We start from the raw sequence: 26,670 nt of genomic DNA on the forward strand, positions 1-26,670 counted from the left end.
TTCTCAGACAAAGACAGGTACATAGCAGGTGCCTGATAACTGGTTGGGGACTAAGCTAAGGAAAGAATGGAAGTTTGAACCACTGGCAGAGGTCACAAAGAGGCTGTTATTACAGCCTCCCTCACAGCCTCCACATCAGCCAGAAGTCATGGGCCCCTGCCCCAGGTGTGTCCCAGTTTATTCACAAGCTGTTCCCTCAACTGGGGACCCTCTCCCTTCACCTTCCCTCCAAACTCAGCAGGGCAGGAAAGCTTCTTCAGTCCCAGGGCCAGCGCCTTCCTGGACTCCAGAGCCCAACACAATCTACCCTGTCACCATTCAGGATGCACCCAAATGCCAAGACTCCTCCCCACCACTGAGGCCAGCAGCCTTTGAGGACAGGATGAGGTCCAACTCACTTCTTCTCGCTTTAGATCAGTGCCTGGCCCAGCACAAATCCAGACCAATGTGGGCCAGTCACTGTGAGAATGAAGCAATGCCCAGCTGGTGAGGAGCTGTGGTCCTGCACACTGGTCCTCTCTTCATGCCACCCCAGATAGTGGGCATCTCTATGTCAGGAACGCTGCCCCACTGACCTGGTCCCCAACTGGCACTCATGAGGCTCACTCAGGACTGTGTGAACACCTTTTGTTCCTGCCTCCAAAATGGCCACTGTGAAGCCTCCCAGGCCTTTCACCCCACAGGTTTTCTAAGAACTCTGGTGCAGTGTGCCCATGCTGTCCTGCACTAGCTCCCCAGCATCCTGCACCACCCTGCTTGAGGGCCCGGGCTGTTCTACAGTCCCTGCCAAAGGCATGTCACCCAGCCCAGGCACACAGCATGCACATGGGGCCACAGATGAACAGATACACTTACCACACTCCCTTGCCCAGTGGTGTTTAATGAGTCCTTTGTTAAAACGACACTATACATGTGATGCTGTTTTATTATTAGATCATATGAAAATAACACTTAAATGCAATTGTAAAATTTACACTTATGCTTTTGGAAACAGCCAGGGAGTGCATTGCCAAATTCTTCAAGAACAGAAATTCTCCAACTGACCGGATTGGTAAAGCCCTACAGAGGAGCCACAAAGGGGACTGAATAGAGAACATGGGCAGGCAGTGTGTGTTCATGTGGGAATTTCCATGCGTCCCAGAGATAGGAGGCAGCCTGGTCATGGGGGGACTCCCACAGGCCTGGCCTCTACCCACCAGCACCACCTACAGCTGTGCTGATCTGGCATAGAGGCTGAATTGAACCACCACCCCCTAAATTCCCAAGCTGAAGTCCTGACACCCAGGACTTCAGGTGACTATTTGAAATAGAGCCTTTAAAGATGTAATCAAGTTAAAATGAGGCCATCAGAAAGGGTTCTAATCCAATCTAACTTGTGTTCTCATATGAAAAGGAGATAAGGATACTAGCACACAGAGGAAAACCACGTGAGCACACAAGAGGATGACATCACGGCCAAGAAGGAAGGACTGGGAGGGGCCAGCCCCAGGACACCGACCTCAGACTTCCAGCCTCCTGCAGTGATATCGTAAGTCCCTGTTTATTAAGTGCCCACTGTGGTACCTTGTCCCAGCTGGCTAGCAAGGTAGGCTCAGGCAGTACACCTGAGCATGTCACCTCTCCTTTTGAGCCCCAGCTTTCTCACCTACAGTAGGGAAGTCACACCTCACCGTGAGGCCAGGACATCTCCCAGGTACGGGATGCCATCTACATGGCAGGCACACACGTTAGAACCTGGCTGCCAAGTGAGAGCAGGTGGCAGACAACCTCAGGTCCTGTATTGACTATCACATTCTTCCTCAAATGACCTAGGGAGGAAGACACATTAAGGCCCCCCATTTAGCAGATAGGAAAACTGAGGCAGGGGCAGTTATGTGGCTTCACAGTTAGATGGCAGAGGTGGCGTGGAGCATCTGACTTGGGTTGCAGCTTCCCTCTTAACCACAGTTTCTGCTGCTGCTTCTAGACCACACATGCCAGCCCCTGCAGCCTGGGCACTCAGCTCTCAGTCCTGGAGGAACCAGCAAGTGAACTCCTCCTGACTGGCAGGGTGTGCACAGGTCGGCATCACCAGCAAACATAGCTGGCAGAGGCTGCTGCCAGAACTTCTGCGACCAGGAACAGGAGGAGTCGCATCTGTCCCTACGCCCTAGAAGCCCGGCCTTCCTTACTTCCTCCCGAGGTTGACCCAAGTTTCTGCTCTCTGTCAGTCATTCTGACTTGGGGTTGAAACCAGGGCCAAGGCCAGGAATGGACCCCACTCCACACTCGGCAGCTGCCTGATCCTCAGCGCTCCTTAAGACAGGCACCAACTGCAGTTCCCCAGGCAGCCAACTGCTGTGCTCCAGGAACTTTGGCAGGGATTTGGTTTAACCTTCCACAACTCAAGCCACCTAGGCACAGGCCCAGGTCTCCACCCTTTCCTGTGCTCACAGAGCCCCTGGCTGGCTCTGCCCTCAGACCCACCCACGTCAGAGCCATGCCAACAAAAAGGACCAGAACAGTGCCTGGACACCAGACACTAAGGGGGCTTTTTACTGCTTCTGGGACCTTTATGACAACCTTAAACTGGACAGTAATTATCATGCTGTATGCAAGCTGAGGATGCAGAGATTTGGAAACCTTAAGTCACTTGCCCAAGACTCTGAAGCCAGCAGGGGCCTTGCTGAGGGTGGAGCCCAGGTCTGGGAGGTTAGAGAGCTGGGCCCTTGCCTCATGGGATGTGGCAGGCTGCACGTATGGCTGTGTTCTAACTGTCCTCTGCGGTCTGCCATCACCTAGCCAGGCACTGTCCTGAGTGGCTCCAAGGCTCGGACCTGCCCCAGGAGTACAAAACAACTCGTGGTCCAGAGCAGGCCCCTTCCAAGCTCTTCACGTAGTACTAAGTCCTGACAGCAACCCATCAGGGACTGTTATCACCCCTGTCTTACATGCGGGGAAAACCAAAACACGGGGTCCACAGAGCCTGACTGGTCCAGCCAGCACATGGGGGACCAGAACGTGCACCTGGCACTCTCCTTGTCTCTGCTGGTATTATTCTGCAGAGGGGCAAGATGAGGCCTGGAGAGGAGAAGCGCCCACTTTGCTCCAGTCTGGGAACATGCCCTCCCCACATGTCCCTGGCAATACTGTCCTTTCAGTGTCCATGCCCATCCTTCCATGGAGACCAAAAGCCCCGTGCCTCTCACCTTGCTCTTTTCTTGCTGGAACTCGATCTGAATGTTGGTCAGCTTGGCCCGCAGCTCCTCGTTGGCCATCTGCACTGCATCCGTCTCCATCTCGGGCTTCTCGCCCTTGCTCCGGCCTTTTTTGGACATGCTTCCTCTTGGGTTGAAACTCTGAGAACCTAAGCTTCACGCCCGCCCACCTGCAGGCACAGCGACCAGTGCCCCCGTGCTAGCCAGTTGTGCAGGGTTCAGCTCATCCTCCACGTAAACCACCATCACTTGAGATCCTAGGGGCAAGGTGGGGGAAGCAAGTTAGCATATGGGGTGGGGCTGGTATGCGACATGTACCACCCGTGGGCCCAGCACCTGCCCCAGCTGGAGGATGTCCTCCATTCATGGGTCTGACCCAGTGCTCCTCACATGGACTGTGCCAGAATCACCTGGAAGCTGTTAAGGGCAGAATGAGAATCCAACTTGCATCTCCAGCAAGCCCCCACATGACATTGCCAGGTGCCCACATCTTGCATAAGTCCACTCCAGCATTGCCCTCATAGGACAAAAGGACTCCATCTTCACAACCCGTAGACCATGGTCTGCAGACCTCAGTAAGCATGCATCACCAGGGGATTCATTTTCAAAGGTAGGTCCCGGGCTGCACCCCAGAACGTGAAGCACAGGGAGTGGGAGGGCCCGGGGAATCTGCATTACCCAGCCACACTCTAAATAATCGTTGAGCAGGGTCAGAGGACCAAACTTTGAGAAATGGGTTTAGACCTCATAAGGTTAGTGGTTTTTCCCCTACCAGACAGAGGGTATCACCAGTAGCACAGACGAGGAAACTGGGGCACACACAGGCTGAGGGCTGGCCGTGTCACACAGCTAATAAGAGAGGAAACGGTGGTATGCTGATCTAGGCCCGCAGCTGGAAGTAGGGAAGCAAGGGCTAGACCCTGACTCCCCGGCCCCAAGTCTGCACTAATGCGCAACCACACTGAGGTTCAGCAGGGCGTGGCAGCTCCACCTCCCCTCACCGTGCCCTCCTGCTGCTTTCCACAACAAAACAGTGTTTACTTATTTCCTTTTCCCCTAGGATGTAAGCTCCTAGTACACAAGACCTGGTTTGTTTTGTTCCTTGCTGAATCTTATGTGCTGGAAGAGTCCAGCATGTAAGAGGCCCTCCATAAAGACTTGTGGAATGAGCGAATAAATGGCTGAGCAACAGCAGGGAACAATAACGAGGCAATGATTGTATGCCAGATCCAGGACAGGATCCTGTCCTAAAGTCCTTGGAACACCTGATGAGGCAGGTTCGTTATTAGGCACTTAGAGATGAGGACATTAAAGCTGAGAAGTAAAGTCAGCTGTGTGCAGACACACAGCTAGTGAGCAGTGGCGCTGGGAGTAGATGGCTGGGGAAAGAAAGGATGCAGAGCGAGAACAAGGGAGCACTCCAGGAAGAAATCCCAATCTTGGGGGCTAAGGAGAGATAACCACAAGGAAGGCAGGCAAGGAGGATCACAAACAAGTAGACTGTAGACAGAGAAAAAGAGCCGGGGAAGCTAATAGGCAGCTCCTGAGAGGTTAAGATGAAGACCAGAAACTGGTCATTGCATTCAGCAACAATGGAGTCAGTGACCTCAGTTTGTGGGTGGGAGTGGGGGACAAAAAGCACAGGACAGGGATTCCAGAAGGAGGTGGGCTGGGGCCCAATCAATGCCAGTACATTGGGCAAGCTACAGATACCCAGCACTGGAAGAAGCAGCCCCTGCTTAAGCAGAGCCTGAGCTAGCAGCCCTGGGCACCAGGGTGCCATGCAGAAAAGAAAGCCTGAAAGGCCATGAAGGAGGCCACCTGAGTCAAGGAGGCTCCTCTGGAAAGGGGAATGCACTTCTCAGTGCACCAGGAGGACTACCCAGGAGTAATCAGCATCCCCATTGATCATTCCAGAAGGATGCATTCTGTCCTCAAAAAGCATGACCTCCATCAACTTTGAGCGCAATTGGAGCTTACTACATAGCTCATTCCTTGGCCCCCTGACCCACCTGCCTTCATAACCACAGTGGTTCTAGAAACCAGCTTCTGTTGCTCAAGTGCACCACCTGCCCTTGCCTTGATGAGCAGGAAGCACTCAACAGAGGAAACAGGCACCTTTTTATTCCATCCTGGAATGTGCCAAAGGAACTGACCAGGGACAGTCTCTGCCATGACACCTGGCTGTCCATCCCAACAGCACAAGGCTCAGTCCTGAGGAGTCAGTAAGTTACATCAAAGTCCTGAGAGCAGACTCCAGACATTAACCTAGGGTTAATGTCACAAGAGTAAGAAGGGCAGGATACAAAGCAGAATATGATTTATGATTCCAATTTTCTGTAATACATATATTTTTTTTCATTCTTTTTACATGGTTTCATTTTTTTTTACTGAGTACCTGTAAGGTGTCAGGCCCTACCCCCTAGGGAAACAGTGGTGGCTACTACCCTGCAAAAGATTAAGAGGTGATTACATGTGATGTTTGTTTTCTTCTTTATGCTCTTCTAGATAAATCCAAATTTCTATTTCTACTACTTCTTTCAAAAGAAAGCAATGTAAGTTTTTTGTTGTTTTTTTTTTTTAAGGAAGGTATTATGATTTGGATATGAAGTGTCCCCCAAAAGTCCCTATGTTAATGCAGGAATGTCCAAAAGGGAAATGATTAGATTGTGAGATCTGTAATCTAGTCAGTGGATTAATCTATTTGACCAATTAATAATTGGAATGACTGGGTGGTAAGTGTAGGTAGGTGGGGTGTAGCTGGAGGAAGTAGATGACTAGGGGCATGCCCTTGGGGCCTATATCTTGTCCCTGGCTCCTCCTTTGCTCTCTCTGCTTCCCACCTGCCATGAGCTGAGCAGTTTTTTACCATCACACCCTTCCACCATGATGATCTGCTTCACTTTGGGCCCAGAGCAATGGAATCAGCTAATCAGACTGAACCTCTGAAACCATGAGCCAAAATAAATCCTTCCTCCCCCAAGTTGTTCTTGTCAGGTATTTTGGTCACAGCAATGAAAAGCTAGCACAGAAGGCAAGCAAGTTTCAGGAAAACACCTGCACTTAGCTGGGAAGGACACAAGAAGAACACTGGGGACAAAGCAAGTGGGCTGCGTGCCCATGGCAGTGCAGCTGACAGCCCTGTGTGGGGCTGCTGGCTTCATGGGCCCCACCAGGCGTGGCTCCAAGTCCCAGAGCCCGACTCTCTCAGGGTGGCCTGGAAGGAAGAGGGGGAACAGCAGCAGACAGGCCACTCTGTGCCTGTTGCCCTGCTGGCCCCACACAACGGTCAGCCATGGGAGGGCAGGACCTCGACTTCTACCTTGGTCCACCAAGGCCTAAAGTTCCAGCTCAACAGGACTTGGGCCACCCTTGCCCAGCTCAAAGTCCCAGTTCAATGTTCCCAAGACAAATAAACTAGGAGCTGCCACCAAGCCTAGAGCTCTCAACAGCATGTCCTCCACGTGTACCAGCACAGGCTCCAGGGAGTGTTGAAATGAAAGGGGGCCGGAGGGGAGGTTGCCCAGAATTGGGGGCCATCCTGGGCCCCAGGCCACCAGCCCAAGCCAGAGGCACACCATGGCACAACCAGTACCACTGAGCATCCCTATCATCAGGCCCACAAATGCTGGCCACGCAAAGGCCTCACCTGCAGGAGAACACAGGCCACTCTTCTTCCAAGGGTACACACTGTACCACCGCCTTCCATTTGAGAGCTCATGGCCCACTGTCGGCAACAAGCTCATTGGAGGCTCAGAAAAGCAAAGTGGAGATGAACTGCTCAAGGGCATACAGGAGGAAGAGTCGCAGCCAAGGAGGATTCACCCCAGAGGCGACCCCGAGCACCTAGCCTCTTGCTGGCCTGGGGAACGCCACAGAACACTGGAGTAGGTCCCAGGTACCACAGAACTCACAATCAGGCCACACAGGCCAACCCTCCCCTCTCTCCCCATGCATCCTCCATGCTCACCTGAGGTCATCCAGCCCCTATCCAAAGTGACTCTGGAGCCCCCTTCGCACTCCCCTCAGGCAGCCCCACTTCAGAAAGCTTCCCTATCTCAAGCCAAAAGGGAAACCAGCAAGAAAGAGCCTCCTCAGAACTTTTGCCCTGAGCTCCTTCAGACACTCAGAAGCCCCCAGAATGAGTCCCCTCCTTCCCACCCAGAGGATTCCAGCCACACCTATCCCCTGCCACACCCCCTCTTCTCTGGGTATCATGGCATAAACAGAAAACGTCTAATGAGCACGCGGTATGTACCAGGCATATGATAACCCCTTCAGAGGACAATCTCATTCAATCCTCGAGACATTCTCCTCTGAGGTGACAAGCAAGTCCTCTACCGTGCAGGTGAACAAACTGAGGTTCCCAGTGTCTTTACCGTGACCATGCAGAAAAGAGCCAGGCTTTGGAGTCAGGAAGATATGGTCACCTGTGACCTCTGTAAGTGCTCTGAGTTCTCTGGGCCTCGGTCGGCTCACCTGAGGAACAGGCATCTTTCACTATTGCACAGTGCCCAGACCATCAGTGTTCCATAAGCAGTAGCTCTCCAGGGTGACAGGGCAAGCAAAGTTTTGCTGCAAATGTGTTTTTCCAAGTGTGTAGATGTAAAGCATGTTGTTTCCCAAAGCTGGGGCACCAAGCCTATGTGCAGCCATGGAGCTCAGAGGGGACAAGGAAGACAGAGGGAGGCAAAGGAGATCTTCACTGGTGCTGGTCCAAGCTGTGGCCTGGAGAATCTGCCTTCCCAACGGGAACCTAGCAGGTTGTAAACATGCTTCTTCAAGTGAATGGACACATGCCAGACAAAACCCAGCTCAGGTGAGCTAACACAGGAGCTGCGTGCCTTCCTGTGCTTCTTGCCAGTACTCACTCCCCACATGCACCCCCCCCCCAAGCTCACCTTCTACCTGTCAAATCCTCTCTGGAGTCCTTCCTATCCTCCCTCAGACTTACCACCTCAAGGTAGATGGTCCCCTTTTCCTCCTTCCCCCAGCCACCCACTCAGGCCATAAGAGGATGCCTCCCAAGGCAAAAGTCAGCCACATCCCACCCCTGCAAAGAAAATAATAACAATATAAACAACCATGGCAATAGCAAACCACATGCTATGTGGCCCCAGTGCCCAAGGATAATGCCAGACCCTACAGGGGGGATGCCTTGAAAATCCCCAAGCCCCTTGCCCTGGTGCCTACTCAACTGTCTGCTCACTCTGCAGAGCTCTTTTCTGCCATCTTGTCCACTGGAGTCTCCAGTAACAACCAGAGGGCCCAGCCCAGAGCAGGCACTCAGTCACATCCAGAGCCCTCTAGGATGTCTAGGAACTAAGAAAACATGATATATCCCACTTCCACATGCACCCCAATGGGCAAAATCCTTCAAGGGACACAGGTTTCCTTAGCCCTTGGTACACAAACCAGTACCCCACCCACTGCACAAAGCCAAGTACAACTAGATAAGAGCTGGCCTGTGTGTGGACAGATGACCACACCTGGTGGTGGGCTTGGTTCAATGCCCATGCCAGCTGGACACCCTTAATATTTCAATATGGCCTCAGCAAAATGGTAATACTGAGCATCAAAGGCCTTGGCCTTACTCTTGGATATACAAAGCTGTCCAAAGGCCACCCTGAGGTGGTAAGTCTGAGGGAGGACAGGAAGGACTCCAGAGAGGATTTGACAGGTAGAAGGTGAGCTTGGGGGGGTGCATGTGGGGAGTGAGTACTGGCAAGAAGCACAGGAAGGCACGCAGCTCCTGTGTTAGCTCACCTGAGCTGGGTTTTGTCTGGCATGTGTCCATTCACTTGAAGAAGCATGTTTACAACCTGCTGGGTTCCCGTTGGGAAGGCAGATTCCCCAGGCCACTCGGGGACCAGGGACAACTTGCCCGGCTGTAGATATCCTTCCATCATTTGTTTCGCTCAAGCCTGCTACAGCCTCCCACATGACAGGCACCATGCTGGGCACAGGGACTAGGATATGGAGCAGACTCTGCCTGCCTGATGCTGGTGGCCTCTCTTGCTTAATGCTCCTTCCGGGAGACTCCTGTCATCTGCTCTTTCAGTATTGCCACATATAAATCAGGATGGAATCATTTCTGTGGCAACTTAAATATGGCCACACAGGCTCCAATGAATTTTCAATGGCCACCACTTTTGTCCCTAGGAAGGTATATGAGGTCAATGCACTTTATCCTTTTGCTGGCAGCCATCACCTGCCATCCTCACCTAGCATTGTCACCCCAGCCACAGAATCAGCACGTTCATCTCTAAAGCTCAGGAACACGTAGAGGGACACAGGTGACACAGCAGCAGAAATAACAACAACAAAAATACAAGGTGAAAGTACAGTGTGAAGAGACAGGAGACATCAGACTCAGGTTCAAACACAAAGACAGTGGAACTATCAGACTGGGGCTTTAAAACAGCTGTGACTGACACGCCAAGGGCCCCAGTTGAGGAAACAGACAACATGTAAGAGCAGGCAGTCAACATGAGGAAAGATGGAAATTCTAAGAAGGAATAAAGACATGCTAGAAATCAAAAACACCGTCACAGAAATGAAGATGCCCTTGACAGGCCCACTAGTAGACTGAACACAGATGAAGAGAGTGAGCTTAAAGGCATGTGAACAGAGTATTTCCACTGAAAAGCAAAGGGAAAAATGACTGGAAAAAATAGGGGACAGAATATTCCAGGACTGCAGGATGACTACAAAAGACGTGGCCTATATACAATGAGAATACCAGGAGGAGAAGAAAGAAGCAGGGAAGTATCTGAAGCAATGATATCTGAGAATTTCCCCAAGTTAATGCCAGACTCCAAACCACAGAGCCACAAGGTAGAGAGCCCCAAGCAGGATAAATTAAAACAACAACAAAATAACACCAAACCATACTACATATCATATTTCTGCATTTTACAGAAAACTAAAGATAAAGAAAAAAATTCCCAAAGAAACCAAAGAGGAAAAAACACGTTACCCATAGAGAAGTAGAGAAGCAAGAATAAGAATTTCATCAGATTTCTCAAAGACTCCATGCAAGCAAGAAAGAGAGTGAGATATTTAAAGTATTTAGAGGAAAAGAAAAAAAAAAAAAAAAAAAAGTATCAATGTAGAATTCTGTACCCTGTGAAATTATCCTTCAAAAGTGAGGAAAAAATAAAAACTTTCTCAGACAGCAAAAATTGAAAGAGTTTGTTACACAGACCTGCCCTGAAAAAAGTTTTTAAAAGTTTTTCAAAAAGAAAAATGGCATAGGTCAAAGCTCAGATCTAAGTAGAAGAAAAAAACAAAAACTATAAAACTTCAAAAGACTCAGATCTGCATAAAGGAAGGAAGAACTTTAGAGAAGGGATAACTGAAGGTAAAATGAATTTTTTTTATTTTTCTTACTGTTAATTAATTTCACAGATAACAGTTTGTTGAAAGCAATAGTGTGTCTGATGATCACAGGATGGATAAGGGAAACAGACACACAACAAAAAGGAGGCCAGGCAGGACACTTTGTTCACATGAAGTGTTATGTTAATATCTGAAAGTGGACTTGGACTAGTTGTAAATGCAAACTGCAAACTGTAGGGTAACCACTAAAAAATTTAGACATTCAACTAACATCTTCGAAAGGAGAGAAAATTGAAATATATTAAAACCACAGGAAGCAGGAAGAGTGGAAGACAAACACCATGACAAAGAACAGGGCAACCAATAGAAAACAGTAACCAGCACAGCAGTGCTTAATCCAACCACAGAGATTACCACTTTAAATGTGGATGATCTACACGCAGAGACTGTCAGAGTGAATCAAAAGATAAGACCCAACTATTTGTTGCCTACAGAAAGCACTGAATTTTAAGACTGTCATGCACAAAGCCAGCCAAGTTCTGCACATTCATAGTTAATTAAGGGAAATGAAAACATGAATTAATTCCCAGCCACTGCTAATCTCTCAGTGTTGACACAATCTCTACACTACAACCAAAAAAGCAAACCGTACCACCTTTTGAATTAAAGAAAGATCATTGTAATAAATTCAATGAGTTATAAAAATTATGCTCAAGGAGCACATTCTGAAATAATGCAGCCCAAGAGAACACAAAGAAATTATAATAATGTATCTAAATGAAAATCACAAAGACAAAGCCCTAGCGGGGAGAATTCTGCAGTTAGCTAAGCAGAAGGTCTCTTCCCCGTGCCTCTGCATGTTTCATGAGCGGCCGCCACTCCTGCTCACTGGCATTGCCACACCTCCCTCCATCATGAGGACAGTGAACCACTCTCTGCCACAATTCTCTGTGAGGCTTAAAGGACACAGGAACATAAACATTCCATCTCCATATGAAAAGCTGTTATGGTTTAGATATGAGGCATCGCAGGAAAGCTTAGAGGTGAGATGATGGGGTATGGGAGCCTGAAGCCAATCCGTGCGTGAGTGCTCTCCCAGGGATCAAATGGGCGGTGACAGCGGGCAGGCAGGGTGTGGCTGCAGGAGGTGAACCACTGCGGGTGTGACTCTGGGGTATCTATTTTGTGAGCTGCTTCCTGGCGCTATGTCCCCAGCTGCTTTCCTCTGGCCATACCCTTCTGCTGTGATGCTTGCCTCACTCAGGCACAGAGCAAAGGAGCTGGCCATCTATGGACTGAGAACTCCAAAACTGTGAGCCTTACCTGACTCTTTCTGTCACAGCGATGAAAGCGCTCACAAAAACAAAAGCTTACAGCGAATACCTGTACTCTGAGGGGGAGGGCAGGAGGGAAGGAAGGGAGGAAATAAGACCAATGTTAAACCCAATTCCTTAAAAAACAAAAGGATCTCAAAAAAACCAATCCTTCCCTGCGTGATGGAAGCAGATTCGTTGCCCTCTGAAACTCTGTTCCTTCCCTGGGTTGATTTTCCAGACACAATTTCCAATGCCCATTAGTAAGTGGTATGTGCTGGGCAGAGGGAATCTACTTTACCAAGTTTCTTGCAGAGATCAAAGCTGTGGGACCATTATTTCCCATCAATACTGCATTCTTTAGCCCCTGCACCTCTACAAGTGTGTTCCCTGAGGGGTGTGCTCCCCAAATCTCCTGTAAGTTTCCCTATATTTCTCAGATTCCCTTGCAGAGGATGGGGTCATGTGACTCAACCTGACCAATGATATACGTGAGCAGTTGTGACTTGTGTCACTTCTGGGTCGCTCACATGACTTCTCTTCCCTGCTGCAGACTCTTTAAAAGCCATGTGTTGAGGTGGGGACAGGGCCAGATCCCTGGACAGGGCTAGGCCCTAAAAAACCCACCACAGGAGAGGCCCAGTAGTCCTGTGCCAGAGTACATGTGAACTAGAACTGACTTCTTGGTTCCTTTGTTACTGCAGCTCAGCTGCATGAAACCTGACTGATATTCTTCCTAGACTGCTCTTCCTCCTCTTTTCCACCTACCCATCTTCTTCACAATTCTACTTCGGCACTACCTCCTTAAGGACACTTAGACCGATGTCACTCCCCTACCCCAGAAGTGGCTAGAGCTTCCCCTGCACACCGACAGTCAAGCTTTCCTTTTTCACAGCCTTAATCACGCAGTGTTGGTACTGGTGTTGTATGCCTCTCCTGACTGTCTCCCCCTCAGACTGGCTGCTCTGTCATGGCCAGGACTGTTTGCCTCAACGACCAAGACCCTGGTTCTGTCCCTGCCCCAGAGTTAAGATGGCTGGTAAATGGTTGAGTGTGGTGTGTGTGCCATAGCAGTGCCCTTCTTCACCCACACAAGCACCCACCAGGCCCAGGGCAAGATGGATAAGCCACCCTGAGTCATGCCCTCCCCTCTTCCTCCATCAGAGCTGCAAGCCCAACGGGGTGGGGTGACAGGTCCATAGACAACCACAGCCCAGCTGAAGATGGTAACAGGGATAAACTGGTAGGTAAGAGAGGTGCCTACCAGCTAGGGGCCCCACGCAGAGGACAGCATCTGAGCTGGCCCTGGTAGGAACAGCAGGCCCTTGACAGGAAGAATGGTGGAGGCAGGGCCGATTTGTTTAGGTATAGGGTGGCCAGGGCAGGGCTGTTCAGTCTTCTTGGGGACCACTCCTCCCATTTGCAAGCCAGGGTCTCAGAGGCTGAATTGTGAAACCCTAGTCCCAGAACCTCAGAATGTGACTGCATTTGGAGATGGAGCCTTTATGGAGGCAGTTAAGGTAAAATGGGGTGACCAGGATGGGCCCCCATCCCACGTGACTGGGCTCTTTATAAGAAGAAGAGATGAAAACAGAGAGGGGGGGGGTGGGGGAGACACCACTCAAGGACAGAGGGAGAAGACGCGCATCTGCAAACTAAGGCGGAAGAAAGCAGCCCTGTTGACACCCTAATCTCTGACTTCTAGTCTCAGAATTGGTGGGTAAACCCCTTCCTGCTGTAGAGGCCCCAGCCTGTGAGACTTTGTTAACCCTAGCAGACAACACAAATGGGATGCAAGCTGAGTGCACTCACCCCACCCCAGGAATGGACACTTGCCAGGCCTAGCCACACCGCCTTAGAAAAAAAGTCACCATATACAAAGTACTCTGCAGATTAAAATAATCTTGTCTCTTGCATGGTATGGCATCAATCATCACTGCCGGGAAGCTGTCTGCTGCCCCACTTTTCATTTGAGAATACAACACTAGGACCACACTTAGGCTGGAGTTGAATCCGACCTTCAAGTCTGTTGCAGGGTCCCTCCCAAACCCCACACCCAAAAGAATAGCAGTTCTCACTAACATCCTCAAATTGTCACCTAACACCTGGCAGACTGGAGTGGTGGGGAATGTGTAGTGCAGGACAGTCTGCAGCCTCACGAAGCGCTCTCAAGGCTCTGCACAGCCCTGCGACTAGACCTCAAACACCAACACCCAGGAGGACACTGAAGCTCTTCAAAACCCTCTGGGAGCAGGAATGAGGGAACGAAGCCTCGATCATAGGTCTATTAGATGTGCTAAGTGTCAGCAAAGCACAGTCTGTTTGGCCCTCCTCGGGCCCCAAGAGGGAGGCCTGTCTTCCACAATGTACATGTGAGACAATAAGGCACTGCCCATGTTCAGGTGGCCCAGACCAGCTCCTGCCAGGGCCCCTCACTCAGTGGTGCTTTTCTTTCCTGCTTCTCTTATGTTTGATGGCGATTAGCACTAATCAAGACCCAACCAAGGTGAAGAATTAGAACTCTAAGAAATGGTCTACCCAGAATAAATAAGGAAATAAATAAGATCCTCTCCAACTGCAGTTGACTGACCACAACCCACAAGGCAACAGATTCTAACAGTGCACAGAAAGCTCTGGAAGACGGCATGCAGAAGTCAAGACAACAGCCTACTGGGGAATGCATTTAAACAGAGGTTCGGATTGAATCTTCCACGAGGAACTCACAGAATTTGAATGACAACCCCACTTCACAGATACGGAAACTGAGGCCCCAGGAGAACTGGGAAGCCATGACTCCAGCTGCAGCCTTCCCCTTCCAGTCCAGTCCTCCTCTGCTCCCATCCTGCAGGCCCCTCTGGCTTCCCTCTGGAGTGGAGGGCAGGTGGCTGTTCTCCCCGTCCTATTGTCAGAGTAAGGAGCTGCCTATTTCTTTGCCTCACGGTGCCTGCCACTTGGAGCCTGGAACAGAGTCACATGTGGCTGCCTCCTCCACCTGACGATGCACTGTAATGGCAGCAGGCTCAGCAGGTTGCAGCACCATGGCATCCAGGGGACACCACAGCAGCAGGCAGTTTCCACACCAGGGCCAGATCAGTTTGGCTCTGTCTGCTCCAGGGGGTCAGGAAATTCACACAGCTTGGCCTGGGAACCTTCATTACAGCACCAGACAGTTCCTGAACAGCCACTCACTCTGGAGGCAGCCAGAGTGCAGGTAGGAACCCAGGCCCTTGCTCCCGCAGGGCAGGAAGTGTGCCTGTGACTAGCTCAGGCCTTCCAGAGGGCAGCACAGCAGGGGAGTACACTCTCTCTCCCTGGCCACATTCCATGGCCCGAGGAAGTGACCATGAAGGGGGACAAAACGTGTTCCCTCAACTGCAGGGTCTGGAGAGCTAAAAACCACATTTCCCAGATCCCCTTAGGACTGGGGTTCTGCACACGACTTAGGTTCCATCACTCATTCTTACAGGGCTGGAACCCAAGATAAAGGGGAGCCGGGTTGGGGCAGGCACCATTTGCCCAAGCCAGCAAATGGCACAGTGGGGGACTCTGGTGCTTCTCATTCCTAGCTTGCAGTTGAGGCTAGGGTCAACCGTGAGACAGGACCTCCTAATCCCAGTTCCCCAGGGCGGCAGAGATGGCAGCTCCTGGGAGGCCAGCCCTAGGATTTTGCTCTGGAGGTCATTCCTGGATCCAGCAGAGACCTTGCGCCTTCACTTTCCAACCACACTGGATTACATCCCTCTGTTTAAAGTAGCTCAAGAGTGGCTTCTGTTATCGGCATCTGAACACAGGTAGAAGCTGGGGTGCCCCAGAACCTGAGTAGAGTTAGATTTAAATTTTAATGAAGGAGCAGAAAACAACTATGTTGTTCAAGCTATCTACAAGTAGACCTTCTACACACCTACATGCCACTGGTGGAAGTTCACATGCAGAACCTCGGAGCCACTGTGGAGTGGAGTGCTCGCAAGAGCCAGCTCTGGTCTCAGGCTGGTAAGTCAGAATCTTGACTCTACCACTTATTAGTTGTGTATCCCGGGGGCATGTAACCTGTCCTCCCCCTGGAAAACAATGAGGAAATAATAACTGTTCTCTCTCAGGGCTGCTGCAAGCACAGCATGAGTCAAGGCACAGGGGTCCCTAAAGATGTGGTCTCTATGGCCTTCTCCCCCAGGCCTACTGTGCTCCCTGGTGCTTTCTTCTGTCCAGAATATGCCTCCTCACCCACCCCTCCTATTTGTCCTCCAGGGAAGGCAGTACAACCACACTTACACACGTGTGTGCACACACACACACATGTACACACAACAGTAAAGGCCAGTTCTGCTTTCCTCAGGGCTTCTTTGAAGTCTGGGTACACTTGCCTGAACTTTAACCTGCTTTTTGGGGTTTCACATGGGTTCGATGATAAGACTCCATTATCAAAAGGCTCCCACCCCAGCTAAACAATACTGAAAATCTCAGACTCAGAAGGACATTCCAATGACACTGAAAACCATTCTTGGTATACATTACAAATTAAGCTGTGCCCCCAACGAACTCACATGTTGAACTCCTAATATAATCTGATTGGAAGTAGCACTTTTAAGATGTAATTAAGGTAAAATGAGTTCAAAAGAGTGGGCCATAGTGGGGGGAGAATAACAGAATGAATCAAACACCATTACCCTATGTAAATGTATGATTACACAAATGGTTTGCCTCTACTTCATGTACAAACAGAGAAACAAGTTGTATCCCATTTGTTTACAATAAAATAATTAATTAATTAAACCTTACCATAAAAAAAGAAATATGTATGCTTAGTTAAACTAAATTAAACATTAAAATTAAAAAAAAAAAAAAGAGTGGGCCATAACCCAATATGACTAGTGTCCTTAGGTGAAGAGTTAGGACACAAAGACAGAGAGGATGTCATACAGAGAACCAGGCAGAGGCTGGGGTGCTGCCTGTACAAGCCAAGGAGTCCAAAGCCTGCACAAAGCACCAAGGGCTGGGGGCCTGGAGAAGCTTCCCCACCACCTCAGAGGGAACCAGCCCTCCACTCTGATCCTGGACCTCTGGCCTCCTGTCACTTTCTGGTGTTTAAACCACTCAGTCTGTGGTGCTATTAGACAGCAGCCGGAGGAAACTAGGACATTTATTAAATAATGAGAACACGTAAGAAATATTGTCCCACTTTTCTTTGAGACCCATTTCATACATAAAAAGAAGGGGAAACCCTGATGGAGTAGAACGAACACTGACCACCATCTCCATCTCACAGCTAGGCTGTCCCCTGGCTGACTTTTCTTTTTTGGGGGTGCTGTAATCAGCCACACACATCCTTCCTATGTGCCTAGGCACAGGTGATGACGGGCTCCAGCAGAGCAGCTGGCTCAGGGAATTCGTGCCCCCTAAGTGACTGGGTGACTGCCAACGAGCCCTGGGAAGTCCGCACCAGCAGCCTTCTCCAGAAGAGCGGCCAGTCCGCTTCCTCCACAGCCGGCGTCAGAGGCTCTCAAACTTCCTTCGCCAGCGCGCGGCCCCTTCCAGTGGTGTGGACTGGGGGCCTCTGCGGGGGCAGGGTAAGTCCACCTTCAGGGTAACAGCAGAGACCAATATCAGGGCCTCTCCATGGACCCCCGTCACCACCGTGTGAGCGGCAATCTCCTTTTCATCTGTCTTCTCCAAGACACTTTCCACAATGAAAATGGAGCGTTTTAAATGCTTTTACACAGAAAAGGGATTAGACAATCCCCAGACAACTTGGTAGAGGAGTATCTCTCCCACCTGGTGGAATTCTTTGGTTATCAAGAAAAACACAAATAAGTGATGGCAATAAAGATAATTAATTTCCCAAAGTGAACTGCAGTCTGGCATACAGCAGACACTCAAAAACAGTGGCCCTCCCCACTCTTTACAGAATCAGAAACTGAGGTTCAAAGAGAGTCTTGCCCAAGACCCCCAACCTGAGGGATGTAGAGCCAGGTGCACACAGCAGGCCTGTGCCTGGCCTCACGGCAATGGGAGCACACGTGAGGGTGCGGACCACACTCACGGAGAACGACAAGCAGCCACCAATGTGGAAGGCAGTACTGAACCCTTCCTGCATTGCTGCTTTGAAAACAAACACTGATGACATTTCTTATAACTCCTTCAGGAAATGAGGACACAGCACATCCCTCCTGATGCCTCTGAATGCCCCTTCTCTATCCCCCACCCAGGAGACACTCCTTCCTCTGAACCACTAACAGCTTCCACACCCTGGTCCACAGAAGTCAGGAGGGAAAAGCAAGAGCTATTTCTGCACTGAGTAGAAAGCTTGCCTAGGGGCCAGGGCCCTCCTCACCACTGGCACCCACAGCAACCTCATGGACAAGTATTAATAGGGAGACCCTCATCATTTCCACCTTCAGGCTCCAAGAAGAGAACACTCAGCACTCAAGGCAATGGTAAGGTCACTCTTTATATGGGTATCAGCCATTTTTTTTCTCATTATAAAGGTCAAGTATGCTCCATGAAAGAAATCTGAGAGAACACAAAAGAGGAAAAGAAAATGCTCCCACCCGGCCCCAACCTGACCCCACCCTGAACATGCTAACTGGGATGTGATGACTTCCTCCCAGGCTGCTGTTCTAGGGGTAGTTTTTACTTGTCTTTTAAACTCAGGCCTATTGATCACTGTCCAGCCCACCTTCCCCACTTCATGTCATAAAATAAGCACTTCGCAAGCTACACTGACGAGTGGTGGCAGCATGCCCTCTTGTCTGTTCCCTGATTCAGTCTGGGTCTCTCGCACCCTCTCCATTCAGCAGGGGATAACAGATGCTTGTGGGGGCCAGCAAGCCCTGATCCCTCCACTTCTCAGCTATGGTTCTAGCCTGTGCCTCCCCTCCTCCTCCAGGGGTGAGACTGGAGGGGACAGGTGGCCAGGCTTCCCACACCTAGTGGCAGGAGAGGCTCAGGAAGAAGCTGCATCACCATGCCAGCCACAGTCTGCTTTGGACCAAGCACCAGCCCCTCCTGCCTGCACTTAGAGGGTAGCAAAGCTAGTGTAAACTGGCCCTAAAAGCCCTTGCCTGTCAGTCATTCCTTTCCAATTCAGGTGAAACAATAATGCGACAACAAAGAGCTGAGCACGGTCGTCTATTAAACATATGCCACACCAGACACCAAGAAAAAGCCAGGCCTAGGTGGCTACCTGGGTGGATTCTACCAAGGTTTAAAGAAGAATAAATACCAGCCTCTTCCGAAAAGGAAAGCACCTTTCCCAACTCGCTGAGGCCGGTACTGGGGATGCCAAAACAAGCAGATACCGCGAGAACAGAAAAACAGACTAACAGATCCGATGAATACAGATGCATAAATCCTCACGAAAACACTAGAACGCCAAACTCTGCAACATGTAAAAATAAATACATACCATGACCAAGTGGGATTTGCTCCAGGAATGCAAAGTTGGTTTAAGATTGAAACACAAATCCAGGTGTTATACCATGTGAATAGAGTAAGGGACAAAAACCTCACAATCATGTCAACAGGGGCAGAAAAGACATGTGGCAAAATCCAAGAGCCTTTCATGATAGCACCCAACCCACCAGGAAAGAAGAGAAGGGCTTCCTCAAGCTAGCCAAGGGCCCATGTGAATTAGCCACAGCTAACACCATCCCCAGAGACAAGGATGTCCCTCTCCCCACTGCTATTCAATACTGAACTGGAGTGTTTTAGCAGGGCAATTAGGCAAGAAAGAAAATTTTAAAAAACCAGATTGGAAATGGAGAAGTAAAACTATCTCTATCTCCAGTTGATATGATCTCGTATGTAGAAAACACCAAGAAAGCTACTAAAATAAAATACCAGAACCAGTGAACATGTTCACTAAAGTAGCAAGATACGGGCTTAGTATGACTCAATTTCTACACACCAGTCACAAACAACAGGGAAAATAAAAATAAGAAAACACCCAAAAGTATCCAGGCACTATTTTGCATGCCCACTGGATTGGCATGATCATTCAAAACCAATTGTGAAATCTACCACAGCATGCCCTTCGGCATCTCCTTCAACACAACAGAACCCTGCAAAAGCTGTTCCCTTGACAGATGAGAAGCCCAAGGGTCACAGAGGTGAGGTAACTTAAGGAGGCAACAGAATTTGCAAACAGGTAGTTTGACTCCAACAGCCATGTCATGTCCCTGCACCGTACCCCAGCCCTCCTGCCCTGGTGGTTCTCTGCTTGGCTGCACAGCAGAATCTCCTAGGGTGCTCTAATAAATACCACACCTAGAACATAATTACAACATGGGTCAATAAATTTGCTTCTGGGTATATTCCAGAAAACTCTGAAAGCAGGGTCTCAGTGGACACTTCTCCAGCTGCTACCCAATCCTGCTGCTGGAAGTGGTGGAACTTGTCCCAGAACCTGGCCCCTTCTCTAGCTAGCACCTGTAATGGCCCAATAAACCCTGTTCTTCAGAGATCTGTGGGCTCAAGAGTTTAACACACACACCTGCTAAGTGGACTCCAGCATACTCCAAGTTGAATACCAGCTACAGAGTAATGACCTGAAGGCTTCAGTGCACCTATCGCGGACTGAGAGCAGGGACACTGCATCTCCCAGTGACAAGGCCCAGGAAAAAGAATGATTTACAGTTCTGAATGCTGGCTGGTGCCCAGTAGATTTCCTGGTGCAGGGGAGAGGCACCATTTTGCATTTGTTTTTTCTTAAGCAAATGAGGATTTCCAGTCTTGGCGTCAGGCTCCATGAAATGCACGCCAACATTACTTTCTCCAGCCTTTTGCTACACATGGGACACCACTCAGAAGCCAAATGCTCTCTTTGGGCACAGACTGTGCATAGGGAAAGTTCACCTTTTCATGATGGCAGCAGCCAATTTCCACATTTTTTCAACAGATCAGTCCACAAGCATTTCCTGGGGTACCAACCATGCATGGAGAACCAGGAGCAGAGGGAGGGATGTGCAGCCAGGGCCTGGAGAGCTGCCCTGCAGGCTGTGGGTCTGGTTTCTTCTCCACCTGCTTCTCACTGTCCCTCCCACTCATGCCCTCACACACACTAGCCAAAGGTTCAGGAGGCAGGGCTTTGTCTGCAGACGTGACCACGGCATTCCAGGCCTGGCCTAAAGCATATGTTTGACTTATGAATAGATGTCCATGACAGGCATGTAGAAAGGAGATGGGTTCTCCACAGGGCCTGGTGGTTGGGTCGGGTGAGAAGAGGGCAGGATGGTGCCAGAAGCCTGCACAGGTGGTGGTGGTGCTGGAGATACTTCAGGTCTCCTGGGGTGGGGGAGGAATCCAAGAGGCCATGTAGCTGCTCATGAACACCCAGGAAGCAGAAGTATGGATCTGTCCTCTGCTCTGATGGACCATGGCCTTACAGAGGAAAAAGTGAGGTTGGAGGGCTGCTGGGACTGACAGGTTGAGGCATACATTAACGGGGGGAAATGCTTGGCCCAGAGTACTTGGATCCACGTGTCCCACTGCCTTCTGCAGGTTCAACACTTGGGAGCAGTGTGTGACACCAACTGACCCACCATGGACATGGGCCTCCCAATTTCCCACACCTGTCACCAGTAGACACTAGGCCAGTCTGCTGAGGCAGAGACTCAAACAAGGGACTGCTTTATTGTTTTTTTTTTTTTAATGGAATATTCTTAATTGTAAAAGTAAAATTGGGAGCAAGGGGTTTAGCTTGCCTAGCAGATGTGAAGCCCTGGATTTGATCCCAGCACTACAAAAACAAGCAAACAAAACAAACAAAAAAATCCTGTTATGACTTGCATATGAGGTGTCTACCAAAAGCTCCTGTTAATTCAGGAATATTCAGAAGTGAAATGATTGGATTATGATAGCTGTAACCTAGATCAGTCCATCCAAGTTTCAATGGCTGGGTGGTAACTGTAGGCAGGTGTGGGATGGCTGGAGAAGGCGAGTCACTGGGAGTGTGCCCTGAGAGGGTACATCTTTCCTGTAGCCCCTTTTCTCTCTCTCTCTCTCTGTTTCCTAACCCCATCATGAGCTGAGCAGCTTTCCTACACTGGGTCCTTCCAATATGATACACTGCCTCATCTTGGGCCTAGAGCAATGGAGTTTGCTGTCTATGGACTGAACCTCAGAAACCACGAGCCCCAAATAAACTTTTCCTACTCTAAATTGTTCTTGTATTTTGGTCACAGTGATACAAAACTAATTAAAACACCTCCAAAAGAAACAAAAATGTAAAAATAAAAATAAAATCAGGTATCAAAGAAAATAATTTGGAGAAGTTCAGAAAAGAAGACAAATGAATTTACAGCTCACCCCCCCCCACCTGCACACACAGTCATGCCTCGGGGGCCTGTATGTGTCTTTGGAGACTCCTCCCCAAAGAACATGGCCAAAAGGGCAAAAGGGAGTGAGCACCGTGCCTAGGCTCCACTCTGCAGACACTCACAGTCCCGTGGCAAGAGAGTGACTCATAATTTACAGGAGGGAACACAGACCTTCGGTGAAATGAAGTGACAAGGCCTGAAGCCACCCAGGTAAGAAAGAATGAATTTAGGGGCTGGGGATGTGGAAGGCCCCGAGTTCAATCTCTAGTACCCTCCACTCAAAAAAGTAATGTCCATTTCATTTCTCCTCTAAATATCAAAACAATAGGGCTATAAATGACCTAATTTAAAATTCAATATTTACATCACAAAGTCCAAGTTATATCGAGTTCCCTTTCTAACTGTAGGGTCTTTTCATCCGATCTAGCCAGGGACCTGCTCCTCTACTGCCCACCTCAGCTCCCGTAGAGATCAGGGCCCCTTTACAACAGGCTGGGGAAGATGAAGCCAGGCACTTCCACGCTGGGCTCAAAAGTTACCACCTCAGCAACAGCACGCACAGCTGGCGAGCGAGCTGGTCCCGCCCCACGGGACCTCCCAGCCAGGTCCCCACTCTCCCTGCACCCACCTCTCCCAGAAGACCACTCTCCTTAGTCCCTCCTTGACTCCTCCACTGCCCTACTTGTCAGAATGTCGCAGCCTTCTTCCCCTTCTCCACTCCTAAACCCCAAATCCTCCAAGGTCTCTTGTTGCTACAACATGCCACCAAGTTTTTGGAGCACCTGCCAGGCCCTGGGGAGACAGGTAGCACTGCCCACCACTGCTTCCCTAAGCACCACATGCCACCATGTCAGAGAGAGAATAAGCCACTGCCAAGGCAGGCAGTGCTGCATGCTGGATATTAGCTCCAGAATCTCCCTCATTCCTCCAGCCAGAGGTTGTCACTCTCCCCCCCTCCCCCATTATAGAGAAACTGTGCTTCAGAGAAATTAAGTGGGCTGCCCAAGAGCAGGGACTGGGAAGTGGAAATGTTACAGAGCTGTCTGTCTAAAATGCCTTTGCACAGTGGGCTTCTCAAGGGCTGCATCCAAGGCCCACTGGTCTCTGCATCCGCAGGGTCATGGCCTGACACAGCAGGTTCACAGCCCTGTTTGCTGAACTGAGTGGTTTCTGCATCCAGGAATAGTACCTGCTCCTGACGCTGCGCTGTACAGTGCTCAGACAGCTCCGACCTTGATGAACACAGCTGGCACCATGGGCAGTGCCCACATCAGCATCTGCTGGCTTCCTCCCTGTAACCCAACGGATTCCCTCTGGGCCTTCAAACTGCCCCTAATGTTACAGCTAGGAAGATGAATCCTTAAAAGCACCTTTACAAACACAGGCCTCTAAAACCAACTTCCAAGGCCATCAGAGAAAGAAAAGTACGTGTGGAAGACAGTCATCCACCAGCCTTTAGCAAAATGGTACGTCTCCAAAGAGAAGACGCCCACTTCCACACCTGCAGCATCACCCTCAGGGTGCTCAGGGGGCACACAGCTCCGCGGGCAGCTCCCTGCCATCCACCAAGAGCACAGTCTCAGCTTCCACCAGTCCAGCCCCATCTGATCCCCTTCCTATGCCCCACTGCCTCCAGGCTATGTCCAGGTGCTTTGGCCCAGCATCCAAGGTCCTCTGCCATCTGGCCTGGGCTTATCGCCTCTCCCATCACATGCCAAGAATAAAACCAGTGTCCACCACGTACTGTACCTGTCCCCCACCACCTCACTCAACCCTCACAACAACCCTGAAGAAGAAATCCCACTACTACCTCTATTTTCCATGTGGGAAAACTGAGGTTCAAAGAGTTCAGCTTTCTCAAGATCTTAGCCTTCTAATGGCAGAGCCAAGACTGAAGACCACTATTCCTGCTTCGCCTCCTCCTGCACCATCCACGACTACCTGCCTGTCCCCAAAGGCAAGGCCCCTGATCAAGCCCCAAGTCTTCCAGTCCTCCTGGCTGGAGTTGTCTGTCCTCCTGTCCGCCTGTCCCTCACACTCACACTCCTCTGAAGGTCAGAAGTCAAAAGCAACGGAGGCTGGAAAGCAAAGTGGTTTGGAGGGTGGAGTGGGACCTTAGGCAAATCCATTTCTGTCCAGATCTGTTTCCTCATCTGTAAAATGGGATTAGACAACCACACCTGGCTCACATTGCTGGGAGGAGGATCGGATGGCACAGGGTAAGCAAGGGCAGCTGGCGCCGCAGGCACATGACATCACCTTGTTCTTCCTGTAACTCCTGGCCTGCAGTGATCTCCACTAGGTCTGCTCCACTGTAACCACTTAATAAACGTCTCACGACTGGAAAGACAAAGTACAAGGAAGAGAGAACAAGGGGGGAAGGGAGCTCTGAGAACACAGGAATAAACCCAGCTCTCTCACCGTGCTCTCAACACAACCTCTGACTTGATGGGAGTTACCCCACACACAAAGAAAGCAAATAATTCTGTAGTGGACACCAACTGAATGTCCTCTAATTCAATTCAATTCGGACACTGTCTATCTGGAGATGGTGGTCAGATCCACATGTTAAGGGCTCAGTCCCATGTGACCACATGACTACTGGTGCTTCTGGCCGACAGTTATAAATCACCGTTCCCATGGTCCCCCTCCTTGGGCTCAACTGCCTTGCTGGGCAGCTCCTGGTGCTTAGGGAAACATTTCACTTGCATTTATAAGGGATACAGATGACATGCACAGGTGAGGTACAAGCCAGGTACCATGCCAGGTGCCTCTGTGGGTTCAGCTATCCAGAAGCTCCCCAAACCTGCTCCTTTGGATTTTATGCAGGTTTCATTAGTGGGCATGGCTGATTATGTCACTGGCACTGGTGATCAGCTCCCAATTCCCTCCTAGAGGCAGGGGTGGGGCCCTCCTATCTTGGGGGTTCCAGAACCAGACCCCATCCTAAAGCTACCTGGGAATGACCAGTCATCCATCTGTCATCATATACAAGCTACTCATCACTGTGGACATTGTGAGGACTTCTGGAGTTGTGTGCCAGTGAAGCCAGAACTGGGGACAGGCAGTTAGTGTAGCAATAGGGAATCAGGTCAAATTGAGGAAATGGAGGCCATGAAAGCCATCTTCCTCTGGAAGTTGGAGACTACCCCTGGGAGAATGGAATGTCAAGGATCTCCAGAGCCCACTGATTACCAAACTTACCTGCCCTTATCAAGGACTGCAGGGAAGGAGCTGCTATTGAATGCCCCATGGGCCCTTGCCTAGCTGAATCACTTTGGCCCTCCCCCTGCCCATTCGCTCCTCACTTTATGCATCTCACCTGCAAAACCAGGCCAGCACATAGGCAGGAAGGGGAGATAAGGGGAGAGAGAACTGGAAAACAAAAGAGACCTCAGCCTATAAAAGATGTAGGGCATGCTCACTTCTTGGGATTCTAGAACATCAGCCATAGCCCCCTTCTCCCCCCTCAGGAGAAGTCTGTATTATTACTACTTTTAAATAAAACCTGCTTAATATGCTTGCCTTGGCATGCTTCTTGTGTTCAAACTTCAACATTAGAGGGAGCAGAACTCATCACCGGTAAACAGCCATGTCACCAGGGGGTAGGGTTGAAGACCAAATGCATACTTTCCAGGGTCACAGGAGTCAGGGAATCAGCCTGGAACTGGGAAGGTACCAGCTGGCACACCCTGCTTTAAAGGACATGTTTCTTCTAATGCAGCCAGGACATGACATTCCACCATGATGCATGAACAGTCCTAACTTACCCAAGCCTCACTTCCTCCTCTCTGGGGGAAGCTGTATGGCGTAGGCCTGAGCACACCCCTCCACTCCTGGCACCCTACTGCCCTGTATACTGTGACCTGAGGGCAAGGTCCAGCAGGACAGCGGGTGTCAGCACATCCAATCACAAGCAGCCTCTAGAGGAAAAAATGCAGCAGGGGATCCTGACCCCAGGACCCCCCACTTTCAACTCTAGTTCTTCCATCAAGACTCTTATAAAATTTCACTCTTGCAGTAGGTCTTTGCAATCCCCCAAGTGCTCCCCATGGCAGTTCTAACAGCCCACGCCAGTTACCCACAGCAAACCTGAGGAGTCTGTTTTTCTCTGACAGGCCAACCCATGTACCCATCCATGTGCACACCCTCTCCCACCTGCCTGAGGATCACGCAGGCAAATCCACCCTCACCCAGTCAACCCAGCTCTACCTAGACTCTTCTGGCACCTGGTTCAGCAGAGGCTCAGACATCTGCTCCACATCCCACAGTGCCTGATTCCTGCTCAGAGCCCAGGCCACCACTGACCACTGGCCTCGGGCCCTGCCTCAACTGAGGGCTTGGGCACAGGGCAGACCTGAAGTAGGAAAGGGAGCCCCAAGCTTCACAACAGGAGCCCTGGGCTTTGAAGCCTATTCCTCTCTCAGCTTGTTGTGTGACCCTGGCCTTTTCTAGACTTCATGTTCATCCTTTGAAAATGGGACTTCAGACTGGACAGAGCTGGAC

General features: G+C 50.2%; 1 protein-coding gene across 1 annotated transcript in view; it reads right to left on the minus strand.

The window, feature by feature from the left end:
* Jakmip1 (janus kinase and microtubule interacting protein 1) overlaps positions 1 to 26,670 on the minus strand; it is a 129,741-nt gene that overhangs the window by 73,892 nt on the left and 29,179 nt on the right. The window contains 1 exon segment of the mRNA XM_047566598.1: positions 3,189 to 3,454. Within this exon segment, the coding sequence (XP_047422554.1) occupies positions 3,189 to 3,317 (129 nt within the window). The 5' untranslated portion in view covers positions 3,318 to 3,454.

Source organism: Sciurus carolinensis, chromosome 10 (genome assembly GCF_902686445.1).
Source record: "Sciurus carolinensis chromosome 10, mSciCar1.2, whole genome shotgun sequence".
Lineage (NCBI taxonomy): Eukaryota > Metazoa > Chordata > Mammalia > Rodentia > Sciuridae > Sciurus > Sciurus carolinensis.